The sequence below is a fragment of the Artemia sp. Qi Xiang Cuo genome, chromosome 20, assembly GCF_049724085.1.
Source record: "Artemia sp. Qi Xiang Cuo chromosome 20, ASM4972408v1, whole genome shotgun sequence".
Lineage (NCBI taxonomy): Eukaryota > Metazoa > Arthropoda > Branchiopoda > Anostraca > Artemiidae > Artemia > Artemia sp. Qi Xiang Cuo.
This window is the reverse complement of record NC_142813.1, coordinates 23,095,760-23,119,061: the sequence shown is the minus strand read 5'-3', so window position 1 is coordinate 23,119,061 and position 23,302 is coordinate 23,095,760. Positions and strand designations below refer to the sequence as shown.

The 23,302-nt window shown below is 37.1% G+C and overlaps 1 protein-coding gene across 1 annotated transcript in view; it reads right to left on the bottom strand.

Moving 5' to 3' along the window:
• Positions 1-23,302, bottom strand: part of LOC148940020 (uncharacterized) — an 89,593-nt gene that overhangs the window by 21,013 nt on the left and 45,278 nt on the right. The window contains exons 9-12 of the mRNA XM_089105919.1: positions 18,587-18,957; positions 9,842-10,235; positions 7,714-7,895; positions 3,819-4,048 (exon numbers count right to left, since the gene is read on the bottom strand). Of these exons, the coding sequence (XP_088962045.1) occupies positions 3,819-4,048; positions 7,714-7,895; positions 9,842-10,235; positions 18,587-18,957 (1,177 nt within the window). The remainder of the gene's footprint in view (positions 1-3,818; positions 4,049-7,713; positions 7,896-9,841; positions 10,236-18,586; positions 18,958-23,302) is intronic.

Sequence of the window (23,302 nt, the reverse complement as noted above, 5' to 3'; positions counted from 1 at the left end):
AAAATTATTTAACAAAAATTTTAAGAGCAGCAAAAAGTCATTACTTCGTCAAAGCATTTTTTGAAGCAGAAGGGTCCCCCAAGAAGACATGAGAAATAATTAATAAGTACTTAGGAAAACATAAGACCCATGATCTTCCTGATGAATTAATAGCTGAAGATGGAACTAAACTGGCTACAGGGAAAGTGGAAGTTATCAATGCATTAAATATACACTTTGCAAAAATTGGCGAGGAAACCGCGTCAACTGCTGGGAACAACCTGGCCCATCATCTGGATAATGAAACTGGAGAGGACTTTCAATCATATCTACCCCCGTCTCTCAATTGCTCCATTTTTCTTACTCCTGTAACCCCAGATGAAATTTTACTTACAACAAACCTTTTAAAGAATGGATCTTCGGAAGGGACCGATGGGTCATCGACTAATCTGATTAAGTGCATAGCACCAAATATTGTAAACACGCTTTCCCATGTGTTCAACCTCTGTTTTAAAACTGGAAGATTTTCTTCTTGTTTCAAGTCTGCAAGAATTATCTCTTTGTATAAAGGAGGAGACCCGAAGAACCCAACAAACTATCGGCCGATTTCGATCCTGTCTACTTTTGAGAAGTTGCTTGAAAAGTGCCTATATAACCGTTTAGTCAGCTTTCTAATGAGATCTGAATTTTTTAGTCCGATGCAATTTGGGTTCCGGAAGTCTCACTCTACTGAGCATGCTATTATGGCAATGACTCAGTTTGTTCATGACGCCCTCGACAAAGGTGATATTCCTGCTACAATTTTTATTGACATTAAAATGGCATTTGATACGATTTCCCATAAAATATTGCATACTAAACTTGATAACTGTGGCATAAGAGGCCCAGTTAATGACTTAGTAATGTCTTACCTAAAAAACCGAAATCAGTATGTAGACGGAGGTGATACTTCTTCCTCATCAGTATCTCAATGTCAGTCAGTTGGAGTCCCACAAGGCTCTATTTTGGATCCAATTCTATTTCTTCTCTGTTTTATAGACATGATTGATACCATCAAAGATATTGGCATGCACACGTTCTTTACCAATAACACGTCATGGACTGTCAGTAGCCCTGACTCTAGATATTTACAACTTAGATTAGAATCAACGCTGTCAAAGCTTCTCTTATGGTTCTTTAAAAATAATTTGACTATTAATTCTAATAAGACAAAATTCATCATCTTTTCTCATACTGGGAAAACAGCACCAGAAATTATGATGATTAATATTCAAGGCCCACCCATTGAAACTGAAAGAGTTGATGATATTAAATATCTCGGGATAATACTGGATTCAAGTTTATCATTTAAAAGACATGTAATTTATCTTAGAATGAAACTGGCAAGAAATATTGGTATGATGAATCATCTGAAATTTATTCTGCCTTTTTTTGCCCTGAAATCTCTTTATCATTCTCTAGTGCATTCATATATAAATTACTGTCCCATTATTTTTTTTAATACTTTTAAAACTCATATTCTTCCTTTTAAGAGGCATCAAAATAAAGCTCTGCGTCTATTGAAAAAATGCCTGCATAGCCTGTTTTCTTACGAAAGTAAATCATCAATAAATAGTATATATCAAATTTCAAATATTCTTTCAGTGGATCTTTTCCTTTCTTTCTATTCTGTTATTTACATGACTAAACTAGTTCAAGGTCTTTTGCCTGAGTATTTTAATTTTCATAATAATTTTTTTCAGGATTATAATCAGGTTTTGCATACATATTGGACCCGTGCCAGTTCTGTTGTCCGTCAGGCTTTAATAAAATCTGAAAGGTCCCGTTTTTCACCAAGGCATAGTATTATATATAATTGGAATAAATTTCATAGTTTTATAGATTTGAATAATTCATTGGTTAATAATAAAATTAGATTAATGAATCATTTAATTAGTAATTATTAATTTGATTTATTTTTGGGGTGGCTGCTCCTCATTTCATTTTATTTATTTGGTTACTTCGATTTTTGCGGATTTTGTTTGTTGTTACCGTACGGAGAGTTGAAGAGCAATCTTTTTATTACGGTATCTGGAGATAGTATTAGTTATTTATTGTTGAGTGTATATAAACCCACACACGAGTTATTCTCACTGTGGGTAATTAATTTGATAGTTTTGTCAAAAATTTTTTGTTGATTAATAAAGAACTTGAACTTGAACTAGTTGCAGGACTAGAAGTAGTATTAACAGTTATAGCACTAGAACTAGTAGCAGCAGTAGTAATAGCATGTTGACTTTTGGTCAGTTGAACATCCCCCTCATCAAGCCATAGAAGTTTCAACTTAATTCAATTAGCAGTTGCTATGAAATTACCGATTTGCCATTTCGATAACCTGTAAGTCCATAGTGTATTTGATTTAGTTGAACTTCCCCCTCAAACCCTTCCTGAAATTTTATCTTGAGACTTTTAGTAGTAGTTGCTATAGAAGTAGTAGTGGGAGTAGTTGTAGTTGTAGTAGTAGCAGTGGTAGCGGATTTAGTAGTAGCGTGCGCATATTGCCTTTTGGTCAAATGATCTTCCCTTTATCCGTTTCCTGAAAGTTCTAACTTAATTTTCTAATCCATTCCTGAGGTACGCCCTTTTGACAATCTGCATGTACAGAGTGTTTTGACTTAGATCAAATTTCCCCTTTATATTCTCTAAAGTTTTCACCTGCATACGCTTAGTTTTAATAGTGCTCCTATCATAGTAGTAGTGGTAGTAGTAAGAGCAGTAGTAACAGAGGTAGTGTTGTATTAGTAGTAACAGTAGTAGCAGCAGTATTACTAGCAGTAGTAGTATGCAGATGCTGCCTTTTGGCCAATTGGGCACCGCCTCATGATCCCCTGTAAGTTTCAGCTCGATACGGTAAGCCGTCCCAAAAGATATTTCCGATACGCCCTTTTGATAATCTATATTCACACAACATTTTTTGATTTAGTTCAACTTTCCCCTCAACATTTCCCCAAATTTTCATTTCAAAACCGTCAGCCTTGGTAGTACTCGATACAGAAGCAACAGTAGTATTGGTATAAGTACTATTAGTAGTGGTAGTAGTAGCGGTGTTAGTAGTTATAGCGTACAAATATTGCCTTTTTGGTCAACTGATCATCCCCCTTATCATTTTCTTTAAGTTCCAAATTAATACACTGTGTCATTCCTGAGTTTTGCCCTTTTGACAACCCGTATGCACATAAAGTGTTTCGATTTAGTTCAACGCTCCCCCTCAATATTCTCTGAAGGGTTGAACTGAGTGCCCTTCGTCATTTTGGACACTAATGTCAAACATGCCCACCTTTCTCAATACCAAATACTATATCTAAAAAATAGGCGAATTGCATAGCTTGTAACCCTTGCCCGAGATCTGTGGGGAGGAGGGGTTGACATTCCAAAAGACAGAGTTACTGGACCTTTCAACTATGCTATAACAAATGGCTATCTCAAAATGTTGATTGAATGTGTTGGAGGATTTGACGGCCGTAGGAGACTGGTTGTTCTCCAATCATTTTTGACGCTTAAAAAGTACACTAGAACTTTCAATTACCAATCGAATAAGCTCCTGCCAAAGTTTCTACGATAACTCCTTCTATACGAAAGTGCCTTGGTAAAAAAAAATAAATGAATAAACAAATAATACATTGTGCCCATTTCACTCTTTACTTAGACAGCGCTATTGCACTACCTATTATTTCTGTTCGTTTTGAGTTTCATTTATTCTTTAATAGTAATTTTTGGTCATTTTGAGTCGATAAGAGACAGATAGTGAGTGAGAGTGATTGAGTGAGTGTGTGATAGAGAGGGAGAAACATGCAACTTACATATGGCATCTTTAGTTTGTGTCTCCAGCTGGAGGAGCTCATCTGGAGTGATGCCAACTTTCCTTCTTCCAATCTTCTTCAATTGATCACCAATAGGCAAAAAAGAGCAATAAGCGGGGAAACTTTCAATAGATTGACGACGCTTCTTCTTCTTTCTAATAAACTTTTGCCATCTTCGAACGTACTTGAATGCAAGTAAATGGTTTCGGTATGTCATTATTACACTGTTGCTGGAGAAAAATTGTATTCACATAACTTTCAATATTTTAGAACTCTGATACTTTTCAACATAAAAGTAAAAATTCACAGAATAAGCACAGTAAGTCTAAGGATGAAATCAGGAACGGGAATGGGGTAGGGTTACCTAGAGCAAGTTGTAGTGCGTAATTATTGGCAGCAACCGACAGAGAAAAAAGCATCTGAATAGAGTATCAAAAGCCAAGCTACTATATCGGGCAAAAATGGTTTGTATGATTTACCGTATTCATCGCACCGTTCAATGAAAAGTGTAAAACTACCCCCCCCCCCCACCCTTCTCCTGAGAATTTTCAACTACCAAAATGTTGATTATTAAAGAATAAGATGCCAATTTTTTAATTTAATTTCGATTTTTATCCAAGTAACCAACCAATAAATTGTGGTTAGGCATTGGGTTGCATTTCCTGCGAAGAGTACGAAATGGGTAATGCCCTCACATGGAATGATATTTATCACGATTGTTCACTCGACTACCGCCTGATCATTACATCACCGTACTGGAAAGTGATCATGTTTGATTTTGATTGTCAATCGAGGATCAACTCGAATATTTAAAATGACAATTTAGATGAGAATGAAATTAGAAGGGTAGATTTTAATGAAATTATGAATATCCCATTAGGTCAAGAGCCTAATAAAAATTATGGAGAATTTTTTTTAAAATTATTGATAGTGTGTTTGTGGAGGAGCTAGCATTTCAGGATTCCAGAGCCCGGTGGGGGGAGGTCTTTCTGGTTGAACATCTTAACAGAGAAGGACTGAATTCTTCGTTTGACAATAATGAGTTGCCATGTAGGAATTCACGTCCTGCAGTAATTTGCCTATGTGAAATATTTTTGAGCAAGGAGAATCAGCTACTGATGAACACTCCTGGATATCCAGGAGTGTTCAACACTCAGAGATATGGGGAAGACTCCTAGATGATAAGCTGATTATAGATGAAGGCCAAGTTTGACACCAGCTGACAAAATTTCTTGTTGAGGTGGGGAAAAAACAGCGGAAGGTGTGCCTACTTCTTCAAAAGCTCAAAAGCTCAGTCTTGGAAACAGTTCCTTGGAAACAGCTCTTCCGTTCTCTAAATCAATGGTTCTTGAGCCGGTCGGGGAACCATCAGAGAAAATATTTTTACCTCTCAAGAATTCTTCTGCTGATTTCGACCAAATTCCTGCTAAAGTCATCAAATTCATTCTTCCGTCAATTATAAAGTCACTGTGTCATTTGATTAAACATTCCAATTAGGAATATTCTCCCAGCAACTCAAGTTGACATGAAGGCCAATCTCTCTCCTATCCGTCTTTTCTAAAATATTTGGAAAGCAAATGCTGAAGCGGCCAATGAGTTATCTCGATGCAAAACAAGTTTTTTTTTCCATAAATATAATTTTGGATTTCACGCAAAACATTACGTGCAATAGGCATATTCAGTTCATACAACAGTCATTGGATTCTGGTCTCATACCGGCAGCCATTTTCCTTCCAAAAGCCATTAGCGGCTTTCGACAGTCTGACTTACGAGATCCTTATCGATAAGCTGTCTCATCACGGAGTTCTTGGGAACAACCTTCATAATTTTCTTCATACCTCACTAGCCGTTCCATCAATACTGAAACTTCGGACGACCGAGTTACAGTTCCTTATGGGGTCCCTCAAGGCTCAATTCTTGGGCCTTCACTGTTCCTTATTTGCATTATATGACCTCTAACGGCTTTTTAAAACCACGACACCAAATCTCTGCTGCCGATTATGTCAGAAATATGATTCTCGAATCTCACCAATAGCTACATCTAATAAACATGAAGAAATGATCATATTCGCTGATGACAGTACGCTAGTTGTATCGGCTACAAATGAAGAATACCTTACACTACAGTTACAAACGGTGACTGAGAAAATTTATCATTGGTTTGATAGTAATCTTTTAGCTATGAACGTAAAATAGTCATGCCTACTTCAAGAGATCCTATATGCCACTCACCTGACCGATACGTACGATTACTTGGACTTCTTTAGGATTAAAATCTAACATTCAAGCAGCATATTCAGATGATAAGAGTCAAGGTTTCAAGAAGAGTGGGGAATATAAGGAAACTTGAATATTTTTTTCTTTTTTTATTCTCTGTCTTTTATACTTATCTCTCATTTATTCTAACTTATATTTACTGCTCATCTGCATGGGTGTCTACTTTTCCACCTCTAATTTCACCCATCCGTAATCTCCGGCTAAAAGCAGCAAAAGTCCTCCAGTCCATCACTTATGCTCCAGTCCAACTATTAAAGCTGAAGGATATCTATACACTTTCCCTGTGTTCAATGGCACTCCTATATTTCCACGGAGATCTCCCAGCATGTTTTTCTGTCATGTTTCAACAAGTGAGTGAAGTCAACCCATATGCAGTTCAAAATCTAGAGGATATACTGATTCCTTCCACCCCCTCAGTACGTTCTGACTTTGGTCTTGCCGTTTCAATGGGATATGCCTGGAACTCTTTTTCCGTTTGGGTTTGGGACTCCCACACCCCTGGTTGCTTTAAAAAAAAAATAAAATTTGTTGGAGAAGAAAAATTTGATTGTAAAAATTTATAAATAAAAAAAATTTAAATTAGATATTTAATGGGGTGTAGTTTGCTTATTATTATTTTTTATTTATTTATTTATTTAGTGTTGGTTCTTGATGTCGCTGACAAAGTGAGACTTGTTATTGATGATAGGTGACGTGGATATCAGTTGTTTCCATGTGAGCATCTAGGCCTAGTTCAGTAGCCTGCAATGATTAATATGTAATGGTAATTTTTTTTCCCAGTTACCGGGCCTTAGGGCCCTTTGGGATTTTTTTTTTTTGGATTACAGAGTTTTCTGTATTTATTGAATAAAAGAAAAGAAAGAAAAGAATTAAAACTAAATTCATTGGTAGACCCTCACTAAACGATAGCTTTGTTATTTTCCTTGAGACACAGAGTAAGAGACAAAAATATAAGAATATGCCACGAGGATAATTCAGTAGTCAACTCTACCCCTCACCCTCCGACATTTGCCTCTAAATTCAGGAATAACAGCTTTCTCCTAAAGATCAAAAGAATAGTATAATCTAAAACTCCTTCCAAAGTTTGCTTTAACTACAATCTACCAAAATGTCAACAAATATGGCACTCTTAATGCATTGTTTATTTGCTGAGACAGCTTCAGAGTTCAAATCATTCTCTAAAAAAGTCTAGGTAGTATCATAAGTCTAGTCGCTGAATGGTTAGATCTGAAACTAATGAATCCAACGATACAGACATCTTATCCTTTCGTTGCAACTTACTGCTGTGGGCTTGTCGTAAAATTTTGATCGCCTGTCAAAAGGCCAGTGAACAATTACAAAAATAATTTAAAATGAGAATAATGACGAGGGGACTAGGAGGGATGCCTTGGGATGCGAGGGGACTGGAGGGATGCACTGCCAGAGAGGGACTAGGAGGGATGCCTTGGGATGCACTTGGGATGCGAGGGGACTGGAGGGATGCACTGCCAGATAGGGACTAGGAGGGATGCCTTGCATGGGGAGAAAAACTGCTTAATAAAATAAAAACAAAATATAGAAGATATAGGGAATTAGTTTCTCCAGCAACCTGAAGTTATTAACAATGCTTTAAACTTACGTCTCGTTTTCCTTTTCCATTTGAATAATAAATGAAAGCTCTTGTTTCACTACACTCTGAAGAATTTGATCTAGCACCTCTTGCGAAACTACTCGAATTGGTTCCACTTCATACTTGAAGATATCCCAGGCTACTCCTTTTATTAAATTTTCTACTGTTTCCTCCAGTAGGGAATTAGCGATCTGAAACACAAAAAAATATAAAAGGCTCTCTATTTCATTCTACCTAGAAAACCTTAGTTAAGCTTAAAAAACCTAATAAAATCACATGCATAGTGTTTACCCGAGGTAAGGTACAATTAAAACAAAACCTCCCATACACTAGAAAATAAAAACTCCTCATATTAGGCTGTTGTCACGTCAACAATGTTTATTTGTATGTAGGTCACAATCATTTACGACAAATATGTTGGTACCCCAAACCAACGGACCTATCTCACATTTACAGTTTTACAAGGCACAAGATTATAAAATGTTTGCGAACCCCCTTTTATTTGGGGGGGGGGAACTTAAATCAGAAGAAAATGTCAAAAGAATACAGTGTGTATCTGAATAATACAGCTTCATAAAGATTTCCTGGTGGGCGACAAAAGCAACAGCTTTTTACAAGGTGGGGCGGACAAGGAATGTCTGCCACCGGATCAACTCGGGTGGCTTATCATTAAAACAACGATACAATTGCAGTATCTTTTAACCCCCTGTGAGATTTTTCTCTGTGATTACAAGCTCCATGGCACCATCAATCACCAAATAATTAATAGTTTTCTGGTATGACAATAGGGATTTTTAAGAAGCATTAATAATCTTAAAAGCAACACAAATACGTTACTTGTCACACATTATAGCTGTTTTTACGAATTTTCAAGTTTGCAGGTAGGACACTACATATTTTTTTATCTAAACAGGTGTATGATCAGCCTTTACAAAAAACAGGGGTTTCCAAAGATAACAGTGAACCACAAGATGCGGGGTGCCTCATGACCTAATATTAATCCTCAACAAATGTGGGTGCCCAACCAATGTGAATATTCAGCTCATAAATGAGGTTAACCTAACCTAAACCTAACCTAAACTCCCAACCTAAAATTTTTGGTTTGTGTGAAATGTTCCTAGACCAACAGACGTCTACTCTGAATGATCTTCCAAATTATCATTCAGAATTCCTTCATCGCAAACAGAAGAAAAAGGGGGGGGGGGACTAGCATTTATATAAGCAATTCTCTAAATTCGTTTCGAAATAATAACCTGATGACGAATATAGAAGGTTTTTTAATATATAGAAGGAGTCTTTTTATCGATGTAAATGTAGCTCATAATAAAAAAGTACTAATTGGTAAGATATATCGCCCTCCTTCTGGATCAATTCCGGAATTTTTTGCCAATCTGGAAAATATTTTTGAGAGGATTCCCCAATCAGAATATATTTTTGTTCTCAATGGGTGATTTTAATATAGATCTCGGTCTTCCGTTAAAAAAAAATACAGTTGATTTTCTTTCGATGATGGCTGCATTCGAATTATATGCGTCTATTACTATTCCGACACGTGTGACGCAAACGTCTATACGATAATTGACGATATTTTTTGATTCAAGTTTCCCGACTTCTGCTTCTGTTTTAGTTTCAGATATGTCTGACCATTACCCCATTTTGGGATCTTATTCAGTTCAAGAACATAAAATTTTAAGTCACCAGATTAACCAAAATTTGAAATTTCTGAATTCATCGGATGATGATATAACACATTTTAAAGAGGAAGTGTGCATGTAATTCAAATGTAATGTATTATTAAAACCGATCTGAATTGAATTGAGAAGCGGATAACCAGCGATAAAGTTCTACAAGTCAAACGGCCAAGCTCCTTTTACTTCTGACAGAGGCCATTAAACAGTAATAACACAAATTTTTCAAGTTTAAAAATTTTCCAGTTGCTTTGACCATGTCAGGTTTAAAAAGACAATCTAGCTGAACGACAATGACGTCAAGCAAAACTCATAACAGACGCGTAGTTTCTACACTGCGTACTTTATAACTCAAACAACGATCTCTCCCTCTCCCTCATTTTTTAAATTTTTGATACAAGTGACCAGCACTTTTACAGAACTATCTAACTTAGACGGAAAAAAGTTACCGTAGGTACTGAATCATTCAAAGCATCAAGGACTATTTTAAACTCAGGACTTTCTGTGACCCGTACTACTTCTGCCTTTTCCTCTCCCTCTTCCGGGCTTTTCTTTTCTGGAGATAAAGCTAAGACTTGAAGTGGTGGTGCTGGTTTAGAAGTTGTAGGTTGCAAAGTAAAAGTACTGAACACTGTGCCTTTCTGTTCAGAGGGTTTGGTGGTGGGAAATGCACGGGGCAACTTTGATGTTTCAATTTTAGTCATGACTGGTGGAGCAATGGCGTGAAACGTGTGAAAAATTGAAGAGAACGTAGTTACAGTAGCTGTTGGCGTAGTGGTAACAACGGGCTGAAAAACAGGTTCGACGACCACAGTAGGGAGCGATATCTGGGGCTCTTGAGACCTGCGAAGAAATGGGTTTATTCTAATAAGCATATTCACAATTCGTCGTAAGAAGTACAACGATATAGATATAAGCATATAATTTTGATCAGTTTTGATACAACTAGTCTAAACTTCGCATTGGAAAGGGATTGAGAGGGCAGCCACCTACAGACTTGGAATTCCTGGATTTTCTGTGTGTCAAAGTTTCGTATAGTGATTAAAACTTTTCTATTTTCTGAAGAAAAAAATTAACCGATGCCTGGGTGGTCATTTTCACCTTATCCAAGACAAAGGAGTTATCAGACATATAATCGAAGGTCCCGAGTCGAAATCTTGACCTCTCTTTAAAGGTGAAGCTATGAAGAAAGTTGACAAACTACTTCTTCTGAGAACAATTTGTCATCAGACTCCTATGGGGTCCACCACGCAAGCAGGTCTGATTCTTCCGTTGGAGAAAGCATGGTTATTTTTGTACTAGACACGCATGACCATCCGGATCAATTACCTCATTCTACAAGTCTTTCATTAGGCCCTGGTGAAATTCAGATGCCCATTTTTGCAGATGCTCAAAAAAACACTTCTGGCACTACCCTAAAGCATCTAAAAAATGGCTTCAGGGTAAGATATACCACCAATCAGGTGTTACATTCTCAAAACAAGCAGATATTAACATGAGTAGGGCTCAAAACCCATATGCCTTCCCAAGACCAGAACATAATTTGCATTTTACTGAAAGAATATAAATACTTTTACTTTTATAACTTTAATAAATCAAATAATATTAATATTTTGATTATGAAACATCAATATTAAACTGACAATGCACATTCATTTGTATTTTTTTCAGTAAATTGCAAATCATGTTCTCACCTAGGGAAGGCTTGTATGGGTTTTAGGCATAGGGGTGTTGAGCCCTAATCGTGTTAATTTCTGCTCGTTTTGAGTTTGACTCGGATATTTGTTATTTCTGTTCGTTTTGGGTTTCATTTATTTATCGATGCTGATTTGTGGTAGTTTCACACTTGGTAGATTAGTTTATTTTATTTTTGCTCATTTTTGGCTTAATGGAGATCTTTTACTTTTCTTTGAAAAAATTATTTTGTGTAAAAAGTTTTTTTAATTAATTTCTGTTCGTTTTATAGTGAAATAGTCTTTTCAGGGAAAAAGAAAATAATACTTTAAATCTTTTCGTTTTTTAAGACTTTATTGTTTCGCCTGCTATTTATATGCAAGAGAAAAATTTTCAGCAATTTTTAACAACAACCAACCTTTTAAAAATCTGGACACAAATAGTACTGTCTAATTTAGTTTCATACCTCCTCTAGTTGACCTGAAATGGAAAACTTGATATCATTCGCAAAAAAATCTGTTTACTTTCTTTGATAGCTTGGATACACTTACGCTATTTTGATTTGGTTAAATTTTAATAGCAGAAGTAGCCCCGAAAGTTTGAACTTAATACCCTCAGTCGTTCTTGGGATACTGCTGAGATGCCTTATTGGTAATTAGCATTAACACAGTGCATTTTGATTTAATCTTAAGGCATCATTTAGTTTTTAAGCATAATGGACAAACGGGAGGCTGGGCGTGAGAGGGGGATTAGTTGCCCTCCAATCACTTTCGACTATTAAAAAGAGCATTAGCCCTTTCTAATTTCAATCGAGTGACCCTTTTTCGACGTTCCTACGACAACTCCTTCGATAAGAAATGCCCAGGTAAAAAAAATAATAATAAGTAAAATAAAAAACACATTGTACCCATATCCATCTTTACTACATAAATGTCAAGCCTTCCAATCACTTTCGACTATTAAAAAGGGCACTAGCCTTTTCAATTTTCAATCGAATGAGCCCTTTTGAAGTTTCTACGACAACGCTTTCAATAACAACCTTATATGCTCCGGAGCATAACCTAAAACCCTTGCCCTGAGGACTGGGGGGGGGGGGAGGTTGTCATCCCCAAAGACCTGATTTCCAGAACTTTCAACTACGTTGTAGAAAATTGCTGTTTCAAAATTTGATTGGATGTGTTTGGGGAAATGGTGGGCGTGGAAGGGGTGTTAGTTGCCTTCCAATAATTTTCGACTATTAAAAAGGGCACTAGCCCTTTCAATTTCCAATCGAATAAGCCCTTTTTGAAGTTTCTACGACAACGCTTTCTGTAAATTCCTATATACCCCCAGGATATAACTTACAACCCATGCCCTGAGGAGTGTGAGGGGGTTGTCATCCTCAAAGACATAATTTCCGGACCTTTTAACTACGTTGAACAAAATGGCCATCTCAAAATTTTGATTGGATGTGTTTGGGGAAATGATGGGCGTTAGAGGGCGGTTACTTGCCCAATCACTTTTGACTATTAAAAATTGCACTAGCCCTTTCAATTTTCAATCGAATGATTCCTTTTTGAAGTTTCTACGACAATACTTTGTATAAAAAGAATATGCCCGCAGGGCGTAACCAAGAACCATTGCCCTGAGGGCTTAACTTCCAATCGAATGAGCCCTTTTTGAAGTTTCTACAACATCACTATATATAAAAAAAACCTTATATGCCCCCAGGGCATAACTTACAACCCTTGCTCTGAGGGCTCTGAGGGGGTTATTTTCCTCAAAGACCTAATTTCTAAAACAACTACTTTGAACAAAATGGTTATCTAAAAACTTTGACTGGATAAGTTTGGGGAAAAGGTCGGCGTGAGAGGTGGTTTAGTTGCCCTCCAATCACTTTCGATTACCGAAAAGGAAACAAGCCCTTTGAATTTCCAATCGAATGAGCCCTTTTTCAAGTTTCTATGACAAAGCTTTCAATAAAAATCTTATATGCCCCCAGGGCATAATTTACAACCCTTACCCGAGGGCTGTGGGGGGAATGTCATCCTTAGATATAACTTCCAGACCTTTCAACTACTTTGAACAAAATGGCTATCTCAAAATTTTGATTGGATGTGTCTGGATAAATGGTGGGCGTGGAAGGGGTGTTAGTTGCCTTCCAATCACTTTTAACTACATTGAACAAAATGGCTACCTAAAAATTTTGACTGGATGTGTTTGGGGAAAATATCAGCGTGAGAGGTGGTTTAGTTGCCTTCCAATCACTTTCGACTATCGAAAAGGACACAAGCCCTTTCAATTTCCAATCGAATGAGCCCTTTTTAAAGTTTCTATGACAAAGCTTTCAATAAAAACTTATATGCCCCCAGGGCATAATTTACAACCCTTACCCTGAGGGCTGTCGGGGGGGGGGGGGGAGAGTGTCATCTTCAAAGATATAATTTCCGGACAATTCAACTACTTTGAACAAAATGGCTATCTCAAAATTTTGATTGGATGTTTTTGGATAAATGGTGGGCGTAGAAGGGGTGTTAGTTGCCTTCCAATCACTTCCGACTATTAAAAAGGGCACTACCTATTTCAATTTCCAGTCAAATTAGCCCTTTTTGAAGTTTCTACGACAACGCTTTCTATAAAAACCTTATATTCCCCCAGGCAATAACTTACAACCCTTGGCCTGAGGACTGTGGGGGGGTTGTCATCCTTCCAGAACTTTCAACTACATTGAACAAAATGGCACTAACCCTTTCAATTTCCAATCGAATGAACCCTTTTTGATGCTTTTACGACAAAGATTTTTATAAAAACCTTATATGCCCCCAGGGCATAACTTATAACCCTTGCCCTGAGGGCTGTGGGGGAGTGTCCTCCTCAAAAACATAATTTCTATATGGAAATCAACTACGCTGAACAAAATGGCTATCTCAAAATTTTGATTGGATGTGCTTGGGGAAATGGTAGGCGTGGAAGGGGTGGTAGTTGCCTTCCAATCACTTACGACTATTAAAAAGGGCAGTAGCTATTCCAATTTCCAATCGAAAAAGCCCTTTTTGAAGTTTCTACGAAAAAGCCCTTTTTGAAGTTTCTACGAAAACGCTTTCTATAAAAACCTTATAAGCCCCAGGGCATAAATTACAACCCTTGCCCTGAGGGCTGTGGGGGGTGTCATCCTCAAAGACCTAATTTCCAGAACTTTAAACTACGTTGAACAAAATGGCTAAAATTATCAAAATTTTGATTGAACGTGTTTGAGGAAAAGGTGGGAGTGAGAGGGGGGTTAGTTGCCCTCCAATCACTTTCGACTATTAAAAAGGGCACTAACCCTTTGTGTTTCCAATCGAATGACCCTTTTTGAAGTTTCTACGACAACGCTTTCTATAAAAAACCTTATATGCCCCCGGGGCATAACTTAGAACCCTTACCCGAGAGCTGTGGGGGAGTGTCATCCTTAGATATAATTTCCGGACCTTTCAACTACTTTGAACAAAATGGCTATCTCAAAATTTTGATTGGATGTGTCTGGATTAATGGTGGGCGGGGAAGGGGTGTTAGTTGCCTTCCAATCACTTTTAAATACGTTGAACAAAATGGCTATCTAAAAGTTTTGACTGGATGTGTTCAGGGAAAATGTCGCCGTGAGAGGGGGGTTAGCTGCCCTCCAATCTCTTTCGACTATTAAAAAGGGCACTAGCCCTTTCAATTTCCAATCGAATGAGCCCCTTTTAAACTTTCTATGACAAAGCTTTCAATAAAAACCTTATATGCCCCCAGGCCATAATTTACAACTCTTACCCTGAGGGCTGTGGGGGGGGGGGGGAGTGTCATCTTCAAAGATACAATTTCCGGACATGTCAACTACTTTGAAGAAAATGGCTATCTCAAAATTTTGATTCGATGTTTTTGGATAAATGGTGGGCGTAGAAGGGGTGTTAGTTGCCTTCCAATCACTTCCGACTATTAAAAAGGGCACTACCTATTTCAATTTCCAGTCAAATTAGCCCTTTTTGAAGTTTCTACGACAACGCTTTCTATAAAAACCTTATATTCCCCAGGGCAATAACTTACAACCCTTGGCCTGAGGACTGTGGGGGGGTTGTCATCCTCAAAGACCTAAGTTCCAGAACTTTCAACTACGTTGAACAAAATGGCTACCAGCCCTTTGAATTTCCAATCGAATGAGCCCTTTTTGAAGTTTCTACGACAAAGCTTTCTATAAAGACCTTATATGCCCCCAGGGCATAACTGATAACCCTTGCCCAGAGGGCTGTGGGGGAGTGTCCTCCTCAAAAACATAATTTCTATATGGAAATCAACTACGCTGAACAAAATGGCTATCTCAAAATTTTGATTGGATGTGCTTGGGGAAATGGTAGGCGTGGAAGGGGTGGTAGTTGCCTTCCAATAAATTTCGACTATTAAAAAGGGCAGTAGCTATTCCAATTTCCAATCGAAAGAGCTCTTTTTGAAGTTTCTACGAAAACGTTTTCTACAAAAACCTTATAAGCCCCAGGGCATAAATTACAACCCTTGCCCTGAGGGCTGTGGGGGGGGGGGGTGTCAACGTAAAAGACAAAATTTCCAGAACCTTAAACAGCGTTGAAAAAAATGGCTGTCACAAATTTTTATGGTATCTTTTTCAGGAAAGGGTGGGCGTGGAAGGGGTGTTAGTTGCCTTCCAATAAATTTCGACTATTAAAAAGGGCACAAGCCATTCCAATTTTGAATCGAATGAGCCCTTTTCGGAATTTCTACGACAACTCCTTCGATACGAAGTGCCCTGGTCTAAAGTAAAAAAAAAAATAATAAATAATACTTTGTGCCAAAATCGTTCTTTACTTAGGCAGCGCTTGCGCTGCCAATGGAGCGGCTGAATCTGGAAAAAAGTTCCTCTACTCTAAAACGGTCTTTCACTGGCTGTGTCACTAGCTTAAGTAAGCTTAAGTAAGTTTTACGGAATAATCCGTGGTGTGGATAAGGAGTTTGACATCGAAACTCTAGCAGCCACTTTGCCTGAGATCCTGGAGTTCAGGCTGCTTGGAAAGGCGGGAACGGTAAAAGTGTCATTTGAGTCTCAAGCATTTTTGAAGCATTATATCGTCCATGGGATCAAAGCTTGGTTACGAGTTCATGAGAATTGAGAAAGACAAAAGGTTTCCAAAAAGATGTCAAAATGTTCTCTCCCACTGAAAAGAACTGTGATTCTGCTACTGTGAAGTGCGCTCGTTGTAGTGGAAATCATAGATCAACGAAAGGTACTCCTTGCGATAACGCGAATTGTAGACCAAACTGTAACTCGAATAAGCAACCATCTTACAGTTTCAGTTTGCCTGCAGATTATCACGGTGATTTGTCTTTTGAAGCATTTACATTTGCATGCAGTAGACTTAGTAATTTCATTGCCCAATTAGATTCGAGTTTACACATTTTTATTTGCGGTGATTTTAACAGTGGTCTGAGTGTAAATGAGCGTATTACAATCTTATCTTTCTCTTTACCATAATTTTGCCACAAGTCACTTGATTTTCCTGATTCTTATTGGAGTGAGAGTACGAGTAATATTGATTCAGTTTTATCCATTTTATTCCGTCTTTTATGGTAAAAATTGTACCGGATTTCCCAATAAGTGACCATTTGCCAATTCAGTTTCTGAAAACGTTTTCTGTAATTTATAATTCAGTTTCTACATCTAATTCTGTTCCTATTCGTCCAAAATATTCTGACAGCTATTTGGGATAAAAAATGGATGCCGGCTTGCCAGGATAAAATTGAATCTTTGGTTTGAAAGGTAATTGTGCCTGTTAACCTGAATTGTCACAATGAAAATATAGAGCTTGAGCATAATTATATACATTTTTAATTATTATATTGCTTAAATATGGAGCCCCCATTCGGATGATGTGCCCCCAACCACGCGTTGCACTCCCGGCCGAAGACATCGAATCAGGAGATCGGTACCTGCGCAACACAGACCATTGATCAGCATAGGAAAAAGTTTTTCAAGTTTTTAAATATGGTGGAAGATAAACTTTTCGAGTAAAATGATGTAACCCCAATATAGAAAAACCTTTTGGTCGTCAAATCCGCTTCCTGTACATGTTAATCATGAATCTACATTTGTTTTTGGAAAAATTGTGGAAAGATGCAGGATGGTCACCTAGATTTTCTGTGCATGAAGGAAAAGAAAGCGGTTTTCCAGTCAGAGCTTCGTCGTCATAATAATATTTTGCTAATGTGCGCCTCGTCTGATGTTGACGTGAATAAAAAGAAAATTTTGGAAGGCTGTACGTTTAACAAAAAGAATTAATGAACCTTCAGAAACGAATACATCTCCACTTGTTGGGTGGGAAACCTATTTTGGTGACCTTTCCTGTGATCCTAACAACTTTTGCATGTTGATGAAATTTTGAATAGTTCTTTAAATTAGCACGATTTTTCTATTTCGGTGCAAGTCGTAAATTGAAACAACAAGCTTTCAAAGAAAATGATGGATCCACTCAAATGATTTCAAATTGGCTCCCATTTCTTTTTTTCTTCTTCTCTTGAATTTTTTATTCTTATCCTCAAGTCTGGTAATGTTCCTTCATCTTTCAAGGTTGGGGTGGCAACTCTTATCCCAAAATCCGGTAAAAGAGATTGTCAATCTTGTGATTCATATGAACCGATAATGAAGGGTTCTATAATTGGTAAGCTCTTTGAATTTTGTAAAAAGGATCTTTTCGAACATTTGGATCTTGACCTCAATGAAGAAGGCTTCAAAATAGGAATGGGCTGTGACTACGCCCATTCAACATTTGATGCAATTATTAATATGTCAAGGTCTTCTGGCTCTCCGCTTTATACACTCTTATTTGACATAAAACGAGGCTTTGACAACATTTCAAATGCTTCCACTGTTTTAGCTCTAATTAGTGGTAGGATTCCCCTTTCTGTGTTTAGTTCTTAGATCTTGGTATCTAGCTAACTAACTAACTAAAAAAAACTGGTCCTGGTATAGAGGGCTTAGAATAAAAACAGCCGCCTCTGATTCGTTTTCTAATCAAATGCCTATTGGTTGTGGAGTTAGACAAGGTGAAGTTTTATTCACTAATAGAAAGCAAAAAACCAAATATCTGTGTGAATTTTCCTGATAACCTACGGATTTACTGCAGTGTGCCACTTTTGGTACTCTTTTGGGGCTACTTTTGTTCCTTGGTAAGGTAAAAAAAAATTGACAATAGGGTGTCCAGGTTGGTAGAAATATGTGGATGATCAGTACTTTCTAGAGAAATGCACTAGAGGTATCCCTAGAAAAGCATCAGACATACTTAAAAAAATTTGGGGAAGCTTCTCCTTTCTAAATGATACTGTTAATTTTAGATCATCTTTTCTGGCGTCTCAAAGAGTTGATGAAATTAAGCTACTCGAGATTCATTTAACTGAAGAGCTTTGACGGGGAAAAACAAGTTAATGCAATGCTCTTTGCATATTTTAGCATTGTGAAAAAAAACCGGCGTGTCGGTTTGACCTTTTTTTTTAAATTGATTTTATTTTAAACTTACACTTTAAAAGGGCTTTGTATCCTTTTCTCTTCCCTCATAGTTTTAAAGGACAGAGGTGGAACTTCCTTAATGAGGTGTGGAACCTTTATTTCCGGTTCCTTTCTTCTCAATATCTCCCGTAAGGGAGAGACAACCTTTAGCTGAGGCGCTGATAATGTAGCTCGATCAACGATTTTATATGGTTCGTCTTCATCTGATTCTGAAACTTCTCCTTCGCTTCTTGCACGTTTTGAGAGCTGTAGTTGTCCAGGAATTAAACCTTGATCTAAGGCTTGTTTTGCTTCTCTTTTCAAAAAGCCATTTGAATCAAAACTATCATGTGGAATATGCTCGTGACATCGATCAGGCTGAAGAGACCCTCTATTTATTATCTGAAAGATTGAAGATCAATGAATCACAAACGCCTTAATGTAAAACCTGGCATCTTAGGGTTGGTACGCCCACACTTCCTATATTTGATTTTTAACTAAAAAATTTTTTTTATCTAATCGATGCAGTTTCTCGTGCCAAATATTTTAGATACAAATAAACAAGTTCCACCCAGAGTACTTTCCCTTTAAAGAATAAAATCCAAAAAAAGTGAATCCTAAAAAGCGCATAAGTCAACTAATTTGAATCACATGACTTCACCGTCAGATAAAGTATGCATGTAATGACGTAGATCTCTCGTCAATCTGAGAAATCGTGATACTAAGTTCAAAACAACTTACAGCAATAAAGGTAAAAACCTTCCAATAGGCAATCTTAAGAAGGCAATCTTAAGAATAGGCAATCTTTTATTTGTTTGGGAGATTTAGAGTTAAAACACTTAATTGACTCTTGACCATGAACAATCACAAAATGCTCTCTAAAAAGATTGATTTGTATCGATAAATGACAAACTTTCAAATGCCAAACTTCCTTGATATTAAACACTAAATAATTTACCAAGAAGCCAATCTTAGTAAGTCAATACTCAAATGCATTGACTCAAGCATGTAGGCAATTACTTACATAACAATTACTTACAGCAATTACTCGCGTACAAAAAAAATTTCTACTCGAGGTGATGACCGTATTATAAATCTAGCAATAATTGTCTCTTATGTATTTTCTCCACCTTTTTTCTTTAATGGACACAGTCAATTTAGCCCCCTTAAACGATTTATGTGATTTGCACAGGATTGACAATCAAACCGGGCATTTAACAATTATGAGAATTGGTTTGATACATGAATGAAAATGGGTACTGAAAACATTCTAGGAAGATTTTGTTGGTGATACTATCATTATCCATGTTATTTCCAACCTACTAAACCCGTGCTTTAGCTATTTAATCTTTCCACTAATAACTGTACCATACCTTGGTTGTTAACCAACTCCCTTTTGGTCCATTCTTTTTAATATAGCAATATCATATAAATCCAGAAGCAAAACATACACTAAATACGTTTTTTTTTACATTTGAATTGCTGCGCAGATCGAAATGAAATCCTTTGTTTCAAATCAGGATATCGACTCTTTAAACTGACAATCATAAACATAGCCGCCCTAAGAAAGAATGATCAAGGTCCAAAATTCCAGAAATGAAAGAAATGGCTCAATAATTGCTTTCCCAGCTAGCTTTGACTAGACATAATTGTTTTGTTTTATTTGTATATAAGCTTAGCTTAGTTTTTACTCTTCACCTATTCCATGAAAACTACTACTAAATTCGAGGATAAAAATTCATAAGTTTTCCAATAAAGACTATAAACATAAAAAAGAAATTAAAAAATCTTCCTACAGACTTGTACTGCAGATTTGCAGGGTTTGATAGTATTCTGTAGTGGTTTTTATGGTTTTCTAAGAAAAAGAGATGGAAATACTCGATTTGAGTGCACAAGAAACATCCATCGATAATGGGCGAAGATAGCGTTTTAATTAGTCCTTGAAAATTCTACACGGTCAAAAATGATATGCAACTCAAACAGCTAAATTTTGTATTTCTGTGAGTATTTATTTCTTTCCCAAAAGCACGCTCATGGATAAGTTCTAGACATACAGCTCTGATATAACTGTGGGTTTAAAACGAAAATATCATATATTGGCAACTCATGTACTAATTAGTTCTTACAGCCGGTCAACAGTTAAGGTTACCAATCAAAAAATTAGTACTTTATGTATTATTACTACTAGTACTACTAACAGCTCACCGCAGCACCCAGCCGTCTGAGGCCAACTCAGCTACGCAAGCTCCTCCTCCATACCAATCTATTTAAATCCTCCCTCTTTACACCTTCCCAGGAAGTTCCCATTTCCCTTAGATCATTTCTTAATGACATCCTCCCACCCCAACCGCAGACGACCAGCTTTCCATTTACTCCTTGACGGTTGCCCGAAAAGGACAATCATCCGCAATCTGTCATCCTTCATCCGCAGAAAGTGCCCAAGCCATCTCAACCTTTCTCTCATTATAGCCCTAGAAAGCGGTATTAAACCGCACTTTTTATAGAACCTACTGTTTGAAATACGGTCGGTCAACTGGGTACCCAGAACGGCACCTTTACGTATTTAGGGACTTTTTGATTTTAAAGGGCTGTTTTTACCATTGACGTTTCACATGACGTTGCACATGATGTCTTATCGGCAGGTTTGAGTGGAGGTATGACAAACGCAACACTGAAACTAGGACTGCTTCACCTATTAGATGACCCGTTAGCAGGTCTGGAATAGCTTCTTTTCGACGTGCTTTAGCATTCCCTTAGTTTAAGCCCCATTCTTGTGACCTTGTTTTGGAGATATATTGACTCGCTTCCGAGAGGCTGGTAAAAAAGCCCAAGTCTTAGCATAGATGAATTACCTGAAGTTATTTATTCGTCTTTTAAGGTTGTTGATCTTGTTGAGATACGGTTGCAGTGTATAGTTTTTTGTTTTGCTCTTCTATTGTAATCTACATTATGAACAAATCCATGTCCGCAAATCTTGAAATTTCATTGGATTCTATATAACTGTCAGTGTGAATGAATATGGCTATCCTGTGTCACACTGGTGCTAGAGCCATCAAGGTGCTAGTGCCCATCAAGCACTGTTTTTTTTGTTTTTTTATATATACACTAAATAACTATTTCTCTAAATGAAACGTCCCTTTATACAATGAGGTTGAGCATCTAAAGCAATAAAGAATATCGGGAGTATTAATACCCAAAGTTACAACCATTGGAGATTGGTCACCGATTTGGGTTATTTTTCTTTGTTGATATTTAAAATTGGGAGATTTTCTTTCAAGAAGTGGATTATTTAGCTATAATTAGAGAAAGGTTGAGATGGCTAGGGCACGTTCTGCGGATGAAGGATGACAGATTGTCCTTTTTGGCCAACCATCTAGGGCTAAACGGAAAGCAGTTCGTCCGAGGTTGGGGTGTGAGGATGTCATAAAGAAAGATTTAAAGGAAATGGGAACTTCTTGGGCGGGCGTAAAGAGGGAGGCTTTGAATAGATTAGAATGGAGGAGAAGCGTGCGTAGCTGTGTTGGCCTAAGGCGTCTTGGTGCTGCGATGAGTTATTAGTAGTAGTACTAGTAGTACATAAAGTATTAATTGTTTGATTGCTAACCTTAACTGTTGACCGGCTGAAAGAACTAATTTGGTTGAACCGGTCGGGAACGATTCTAATGTATTTCCATTCACTGGCCATTTCTATTTCTCAAGTATATTTTTTTTTTTGGCCGAAGACAAACTTTTTTGCATTTTGAACTTCCAAGACAGGGTGACCGTCAGTTTTTTTTTCTATATTCATCGCCGAAATTAGAGACTTCTTGACATAGACTTGTCTTTTAATATGTGACCAAAGTAGAAGAACACATCTCATTACTGCTTACTAAAAGCTTTAGCTACTTAATGCATACTATATTTTGTGTTTATGGGGGCTTTCGCAGCAGGTTGTAAAATGATTGAAAAGTAAGAAATCTTTAATCTTGGTGAACACGACATAATCAAAATTTCTTTTGACAACGATCTGAAAAAAAAAAAAAATGAAATTGTACTGTTACTTAAATTTTGGCAGAGCCCTCAGAAGAAGTATCCAAGCGCGAGCGAAACAGCAATATAATTTGTATTGTCTTTTGTCACAACTTATGCGTGTACAACTTATGCATTCCCTAGCCTCTATGTACTTAAAAGATAAGCATCGAAAGAAACTGAAAGTTGGAACTAACTTTGAAAAATAATTTATTTTAAAGTTAGACGACAAACCCCCCACCCTCTTTGCGAGGTTTTGTCTTCTCCCTTTAATTGCCTTGTTTCGATCGGCAGCTTGGGTCTTTGACTAAAAAAATTGGACCTGGCTTCTCTTTGAAGGCACTCCAGCCATCACATTAATTACATCATTCTTCCTTTTCATAATATGCAGTCATAAATATGCAGTCAATCAAAGCACAGTCCAGTCCGTATCAATTGTAATTGAGCCTAATTATCATTTTACTAATTATCATAACCATTTCAGTGCTTATTGATTAAGATATACTTTCTATTGTTTCTGATTTCGGTATTTGCTATTATATGCACGAGGATGTACATTTATTTGAATTTTTTTTAATTAATAAACTGTGAAATTTATTATTAAATTTATAAATCAAAAAAGGTTCTTTCGTACACACAGATTAATTTTTTTTTTAACCGACTACAGTCACAGCCCTTGAGGTTGACAAAACTACGGCCGTCAAGAGGAACACGTGATTTCAAAATTATTTTACAAAAA